Source organism: Juglans regia, chromosome 6, assembly GCF_001411555.2.
Source record: "Juglans regia cultivar Chandler chromosome 6, Walnut 2.0, whole genome shotgun sequence".
Taxonomy (NCBI): Eukaryota; Viridiplantae; Streptophyta; class Magnoliopsida; order Fagales; family Juglandaceae; genus Juglans; species Juglans regia.
This window is the reverse complement of record NC_049906.1, coordinates 36,631,409-36,639,991: the sequence shown is the minus strand read 5'-3', so window position 1 is coordinate 36,639,991 and position 8,583 is coordinate 36,631,409. Positions and strand designations below refer to the sequence as shown.

General features: G+C 35.6%; 1 protein-coding gene across 1 annotated transcript; it reads right to left on the bottom strand.

The window, feature by feature from the left end:
* Window positions 1-228: 228 nt before the first annotated feature.
* LOC109012980 (cytochrome c oxidase assembly factor 6) lies at window positions 229-982 on the bottom strand. Its single transcript, XM_018994876.2, has 3 exons — window positions 870-982; window positions 636-773; window positions 229-522 (listed from the first exon to the last, which is right to left on the bottom strand). The coding sequence occupies exons 1-3, from the start codon at window positions 951-953 to the stop codon at window positions 400-402; spliced, it is 345 nt and encodes a 114-aa protein (XP_018850421.1). The 5' UTR covers window positions 954-982; the 3' UTR covers window positions 229-399.
* Between the last annotated feature and the right edge of the window lie 7,601 nt (window positions 983-8,583).

Sequence of the window (8,583 nt, the reverse complement as noted above, 5' to 3'; positions counted from 1 at the left end):
ACTAAGTTGAATGTGCTATGCAAAAAACCTGTAAAATACCATTATAATTGCCTCTATTTCTTTTGGTGCCAAGTGATCCTTTACACCCCTGCCGATCGACTCAACCTAAATAGGACACTGTTCACACCAAACACTTCCACACGACTTTTGCTCCTAAAGCTTGACTACTGATTTTCTACAAGCTAAGGACCACCAAACAATGGTAAAATCAAGGATAAAGAAATCAAATTAACAAAATACCCGCAATGATTTATAATTAACCATCATAGGTTTAGATTTCAAACTCAAAGGCAATGTATACTATACTTTGATTGATAGCTGTACAAGTGAAAATTCATCAATGCCGGGAAAAACTAACAGCTTTAAAAAACCCAGAAAGCCAAATGCTCATAAAAACTCTTAGCTCGGAGGCTTGAAAGTGTAAGGCTGCGGAAGCGTCAACGGACCTCGTCTCGAGTCCTTGTCATCCAAAAGCCTCTGCACCCTCTGGTTCCGACAGTACTGCCTATCAAAATGCTTCACCTACCATTTTTCAAAAGCCACAACAAGAGTTCTCAAAACCAAGAAGTAAAAGAACTAAAATCTGACAAATCTTCAAGTGAAATCAATGTTTGCAAGAATGGGATCTGTCTTACCCAAGATGCCCGGCAGTGTTTGACAAAATCGGCCCTCGATCCTTTGCAGTCAGATGGGTAAAGCAGTCCAACCGAAGCGATCTCCGTGGGTGTCTTGTTGGACTCCTTTTCCAGACACGCATAGAAAGCATCCCGAGCCTGAGTTTTTATTCATCCAACAACAAGAACGAAGAAATAAAATATTAACAAAAGCAGAGGATGAGGAAAGAGAAGAAGAGGGAGAAAAAGAAGGACCTTGTAGCAAGCTTGTCTGGCTTCGGAGAGAACATCGGCGTGGACTGTGTCTGCGTTTCGTGAAGCGTAGGCTTCCAAAGCCATGGAAGAAAGAATTCTCGAAGAGGATTTGTCGAAGTACTGCTTCGTGCTTTACTTCGGTTTTGACGAGGCATTGATTTAGCCCATTAATGGACATGGCCCACGAGTTAGGATAGCTGGGCTAAAAAAGGCAATGGGCCCCCAAATGTCACTATGGCTAGTTGGGCCTTAAAAATTATTTTGCAACGTATCTTAAACTAACCAATCTAACTGTGACACTTCATTAAAAGAATTTCAATTTTATTTAATTACCCTTCATTTTAAGTGGAGTACTAGTAAACTAGTTGTAGACTAATTGTAAGTTTATTATTTTCTTTTATGATCATTAGGTACGATATTGCAGATAGATGCATGCATGCAGTAGCTAATAGCACTAGTAGTGAGATGGCTATAATTAAAATTTGGCCAAAATGGCATATGGCGGGTATGCCACAATGGTGATGTGGCGTAATGCGTGTGAAGAGAGTACACATAAAGTGTACTCTATGTGGTGGAGTAATGCACCATATGGCGGGTATGCCATAATGGTGATGTGGCGTAATGCATGTAAAAGGAGTACATGTGGAATGTACTCCTTATGGTGGAATGATGCACCATATGGCGGGTATGCCATAATAGTGATGTGGCGTAGTGCGTGTAAAAGGAATATATGTGGAATGTACTCCATATGGTAGAATGATGCACCATATGGCGGGTATGCCATAATGGTGATGTGGCATAGTGTGTATAAAAGGAATACACGCGGAATGTATTCCATGTGATAGAGTGATGCACCATATGACGAGTATGCCATAATGGTGATGTGGTGTAACATGTGTGAAGGGAGTACACATAGAGTGTACTCCGTATGGCGGAGTGATGCACCATGTGGCGGATATGCCATAATGGTGATGTGGCATGGTATGTATGAAGGGAGTACATGCGGAATGTACTCCGTATGGTAGAGTGATGCACCATGTGGCGGATATGATATAATAGTGATGTGGCGTGGTGTGTATAAAGGGAGAACATGCGGAATGTACTCCATGTGGTGGAGTGATGCACCATATGGTAGATCTTTGCTTTCACAGATGAGATGAATTGAAATTAAAATTAAAAAGTTGAATAAAATATTGTTAGAATATATTTTTTAATATTATTTTTATTTTAGTATTTGAAAAATTGAATTGTTTATTTTATTTTGTATTGGAAGTTGGAAAAGTTGTAATGATAAGATGAAATGAGATGAGATGAGATGTTTTCTGAAAACAAACGAATTCGATATACCAAACTCAATAAATCTAAAGTGTTTTTAACCAACACCATAGTCAGTGGCTAAATTTGATAAGTCCAAGTTGCTGGCCAAATTATATTTTAGACATAAAATATTCCTTCTCGGTAAATCTTCATCACGCGGCAAAAAAAACTATAAAAAAATCCACACCATTCCAAAAAAAAAATGTTGACTTCTCCCATACAAGTGTTCCCACCGTAGGGTGTAAAAATTCACACCATTCCGAAAAAAAAAAAAAAAAAGTGTTTCCACTGTAGGGTATAGAAATTTCAGAAATACTACGTACAACCGAGATGTACAACTTTTGTACAACCGGCTGACACAATTGGGACCCACTTATCACTTACTTCCTCCCTCCCGCTTTCTCTCCCATTTTATTTGTCTGTCTATCAATCAAAAAATTTAAAAACTCGATTTAGTGCTTCTCTCTTACAAGATGGACTATGTCTCTGCATTTCATCACCCAGTCGTTCTTTCTTTGCAGAGTGTTCTGGCGACCTCAACTCTCTCAAATAGAAAATGACTATTTGTAAATAATCTTCAAGCATTTGAAGCAAAAAAAATCACACTTCTGTCGTTGAACTCAGGTTTAAACATTACATATAACTAAAATTGAAAATCAAGAGGTTCTTTAAACTTAAAAATCACAATTCATATCATGCTTCAGCCAAAGTCTTTGCTCTTGTGAAACAGACAGATGAAACCCTTCAGCAGTACTGCAAGAAAAAATAGAATCCATCCAAAATCATATCAGATTAGGAAACACTCAGAACCCAATAATTAGAGTAGGATAATAAATTCATTAGAAAAATAATATTTTACCGAAGCCAATTTTCTTGGCATTGCTGCGGAAGCATTGCCTATCAAGCAAAGAAAAAGGCAACACAAAACTAAAGTCGGTACCTTCAAACTTTTTAAGCTAATCCCAGACCACATACAAAATCACAACTAGAAGGAATGAGCCATAAAAATCTAATGCATGGAAACTAATTCTTTTTAAAGATCCATCCACAAAAACTAATTCATTTTAAATCCAATCCATGAGCTTGTTCTGTGTCTCAGCGAAATGGGAAATTAGAGATAGCTGCGGAAGCAAGAGAGCAAGAGGCGTTGAGAGAGAGGAAACGAAATGGAGAGAGAAAGAAATGAAAACTTCTATTAAATGAGCCGCCGGTTGCGCGCTGGTTTCACCACGCGGTTGTAACAAGTATTTCTCTAGAAATTTATAGGTGAACATAATAAAAATCGAGCAAGGTAAATATATCCCTGTGAAAACGGGAGAATTTGTTATTTTAATAGAATAACAATTACAATTACAATTAAAATTAAAATAAATAAAAATATTAAAATCAATATTTTAATAGAATAATGATAGATTTAAAGAGTTTATTATTTAATGTTGTTTAAAAATAGCTAGCTAAATTTATAAAAGTAGATTTATTAGTTAAAATTTAGTCAATTTTTAGATAGGTCACTACTAGTGCTCTAAATGAGGAACTGCATGTTGTCTTTTGGTAGTTACTATTTCGAGCAACTAGCAAAAGAAAAAGATATTGATGCTATTTAGAGCATTCATATCCATGAAAGATTTCCTAGTTCTGCCTGCATGATATTATTGGTTCCAGATCTATTAATTAGCCTGCATCTATTATCTTCAATAATGGAAGAAGGCCGTAGTGGTGTAGCAGAACACTGAAATGCAGAGGGAGCAGATCATAGGCAGGTGAAGATAAGGTAGCAGAGGGCAGTTTTACCACTTGATTGAGTCAACTCGTGTGTGTGTTTATATATATATATATGTATGTATATATATATTTGAAAAATGTTACAGTTACAAATAGGTCTCATAAAAGTAAATTCATATATTGACATAGTTTCATTTGGATATATTTTATAATAAAATAGTTTTATAATCTAACATATCACATCAAGTCACGTTAATTTGTGAATTTTCTTTTATGAGATTTTTTTATAATTAAATCGTTTCTCTCTATAATTGAAAAATAAATATTTAATCCATTAAAATTAATAATCATCTTCATGAATTGCTAAAAACTCCAATGCATTTCTATTGAAGAAAATTGTGCAGATATAGTAATTTAAAATTAAATGTGACTTTGAGGCATGTAGAACACTATCTTTAAGGTGATAATTACCCTCATTCAAAAGAGTTTACTACCGGATCACAAGCAATTTACTTCCGGGATACAACAAGTCATTAACTGCAGATAGCAATTATGAAGTTTTTCCATAAGAGTTTCTCTATAAAATTGTGTAAGTGACTAAAAATATAAGAGAATGGAATGGAATAAATTCGTGGATCTCATTCTCTATTTATAGAGAATGAAGTGACACCATGTGAAAGATCACAACTCTTAACTTGTGACTTTTCAACTGTTAGTTACTAGTTTAAAGGCCATGATGTTTCACTTTAAGATAAAATGGTGTGTGCCTAGCCTAGTGGTCTCCCTTGGGAAAGGAGGGCATTAGTTCAAGTCTCCAGAAGTGTCGTTTCTAAATTAAGTTTTGAAGCATTGCACCTTACCAAATTATCTATTCGGCCCATCCTATGTGCAAGCACCCAAGTGTTGTGACTGTTTGGCCCACATGCAAGGCTTGGCCGGCCCAAACATTGTGTCTATTCTAGTCCAATACTTCACAAAATAAATCAAATTGCACTTGTGGAATTTCGAATTCCTACACTTTTATTTGAAACAACACATCATTACTACTGAACTAATGCATAGGGGTGAAAACCGACGTCGTCGGCGCGGTTTTTGGGCAAAACCGACGCCGACCGACGTCTGGAAAAATGGATGAGGTGCCGACCGTAACCGGTCGATGGCGAGGAGGACACCGATCGAGGCAGTTCTCTGCCGGTTCTCGGTTGGCGTCGGTTCTTTGGCAGTTCTAGTGAGATAATTATGAGAGAGAATGAGAGAGGGAGAGATGCATAGGAGAGAGAGAGAGAGAGTTACAGAAGAGAGAGAGAGAGAGAGAGGGTTACAAAGGAGAGTTCGGGAAGAAGAAGATTGGGGAAGAAGAAGAATACTCTTAACGAAACGACGCCGTTTCACTTAAGTTTAAGTGAAACGGCGTCGTTTCAGACTTATTATTTTTTTCTTACATCCTTAATAAAACGACGACATTTGGTTTAATGCCAAACGGCGTCGTTTCCAGTATCAGTTGCAGTACTTATTAACTAAAACGGCGCCGTTCAACTTAAACTTAAGTGGAACGACGCCGTTTTGATAAGGGTATATTAAAATAAAAAAGGATTTTATTATATCGGTCGGTTCAGCGGTCCGGTCCAGCTTCAAACCGAGACCGAACCGCTGAACATCGGTTTCTTGAAATTTCCTCCGCACGCCGACCGGTTCTCCACCGGTTCTTGACGCGGCCGGTCGGTTCGCGTTGGTGGCGGCCGGTGCTGTCGGTTTCTGTACAGCCCTACCAATGCATATCTTTGAGATAGTAGTTCACGTAAATAAATAATAACTCATATTCAATAAATTCATATAAATATAATAATTTCACCTACAATCTATTTATTTTATAACCTACACAAAAAAAAATGGTCTAGCATATATATATAAATATGAAAAATCTTCCTCATTTGTATATCTTAAATTTCTCAAATGAATTTTGGTCCTATTGAATTATTTTGTTTTGATCACTGTTTCATATATATAATTAAGTTTAGATACTTTAGTCAGGAGTTGATTTTATAAGTATTTCTCGAAAATCTAGATTTGATTGGCACATAAGCATGTTGTGCGCACCCACACACACACACACATATATATATATATATATATAGCTAGGGTTTGGATGGTAGCATCATGTCTTGATGATGCATATATATGCCCCATCCCGTGCCAAGAGAAATAATTCATGTGATTGAGAGAGGCAGCTTAGTTCAAGTTGGTACTTTTATCGGACCCCTAGCATTTATATGCATTGAGGTGGACAGTACTATAAGAAAATAATGCAAACTGATGGAGGTGGGTGCATGCATGTGGTGCCAGCTTGGTGCTACGTACCTGTCTATATATGCCAATTGACCCCAACCCCTTCGAGCTAGCCTTGCAAACTGATGGAGCTGGCTGGGTGCATGCATGTGGTGCTTTGGAGCTACGTACCTGTCTATATGTGCCAATTGACCCCAACCCCTCATTTCGAGCCTTTTCCCATTCTAATTTCCACCAACACACTCGCTTCAAGTAAGAAATATACATTATTTATTGTTATCTGTGTGGATTAACAATAAATACAATAAGACCCATTTCAAGTACCTATTTTTATTGAGTAGTGCTACAAGCCTTACTTACAATTTTACGTGTAACAAGATTTATTTTGTCAGTTTTTTTTTTTTTTAAATTTAAATTTCATAATTTTCAATATATTGAAAGGTAGATAAATAAGTTTTTTTTTAATAATTTTTTCTTAAGTACAATTAGTATTTTTTTTATATTTTCCTTGTGATTTTGAATAATAATTTAGAGAAATCTTTTTCCATTTGAAAATAACTCGTCCAATTAATATTTGAATACATATCATTAGTGTTTTTGTTTTCTCCTTTTTTTTTTTAAAAAAAATGATTTAAAGAGAAAAATAGTCTCCAAATTATCAAAAGAAGACGTCGGCTCAAATTGGACCAATACGGCAATACGCGCCAAGCCGACACTTCGAGGCCGACAGCAGGCATCGGGGGCAGGTACCCGTACCGATGCTTTACGTAAAAGAAAAAAGAAGAAAGAAAAAAAAAGGACACTGTTTTATTATTATTTTTCTCTATCAGTTTTAAGCAATATTGTCCCCTACGAACTTGCCTACATTTTGGAATCCTATTTTGGTAAGAAAGATTCTCTCATCATTTTCATAGCATACATCACATATAATTTTTTATTTTTTTCTATTATTAAATATATAGTCTATGAATAATAAATAAAAAAATTAATTAATTTATAAAAAATAAAATAAATAAAAATAAGTGTAATATGTAATAATGATGAATAGATCCTAAAGGTGGTGACCGATCATGCTTAAAGATGTAAAAAATGTTGACTCTTTTGGTTTCTAAGTTGTTTTTATTCAGGTGTACCTCCTATAAAGTTTTTAAAATATGTTAACGCAGGAGGATCCGAGTCCAAATGTGAGGCCAATGAGACTCACCTAACAGATGCGACGTTAAAAGTATTGGATTATTTTAGAGAAGGTAGATCATCGAAAAGTAAGCAGGAAGATATAAAGATTTGGACGATGAGACTTATCTCTCGGATGGGCGAGGAGATTTATTGCTTAGTTGGGCGAGAAGACTTATCTTTTGGTTGGTTGGACAAGGAGAAGTGGCGACATCCCTATTTTAATTATAATTTTGACTACAGGTATCAAAATCGCGCATATGACCCTAATCCAGAAAGCTCTCTGAGGTGCACATATAGTGGTCACCATGCTTTGCCTGGTGGTCCCCTTTTCGACGCCAAAATCAATGGTTTTAACCTCTGAAACATCAACTTTAGTCAACTCTTTCATTTTTTGGTTAATTTTATTTTATGGTAATGTTTATCTTTAATAGCGATCTTAGTCGTGATTATCTTATTCCATATTTTATAGTTTGACCTTAATTATTGATTTGCCATTTCTCGTTAGCTATTTAAGCCTGGCTTGTGGGCTTCAGAGAGGAGGATTGATTTATTTCATAGTAAAACCTTAATCTCAGAATTTATCTCTGTTTGCAATTTTTCTCAATCACAATCTCTAATTTCCGTTGTTTAACTAGCTGCTAGAATAATCTTGTATTCTGACCAGACATCATATTTCAAATTGAACAATATGATCATCATTGGAGATACTAAAAACTAAGATTTAAAAGCCTGTTTGAGATTGCATTAGGAGTCTTAAAAAGTATTTAAATCACTTTAAAAGCTCTTTAGAGTACTAGTAGTAGACTCAATAAACTTTGGCCAAAATTTGACTAAGAAATTTACTTTTACAAATTTAGCTAGCCACTTTTTAACAGCATCAAATAACAAAATCAACAAATCTTTCACTTTTCTATTAAAATATTGATTTTAAACTTTTCATTTATTTTAATGCTATGCACTCGTTGTACTAGTTCATCTGAACAGCTAAACAATGCACTGGAAGAAAGAAAATGTATGGTGAAAAAATGTAATGAATCATGAAGGCAATACTGCAGATTCAAAGCTGAACCATATACAGCTACTATTATGTGCATAAAAAATTACATTAGCAAAAGAGCCAAATTATGTATAAGCTGACTATTAATTAGCTGGATATTGCATTGAGATTGGTCAAGCTAGTCACTGTATTAGGCCCTCAAAAACCTCCTAGTGA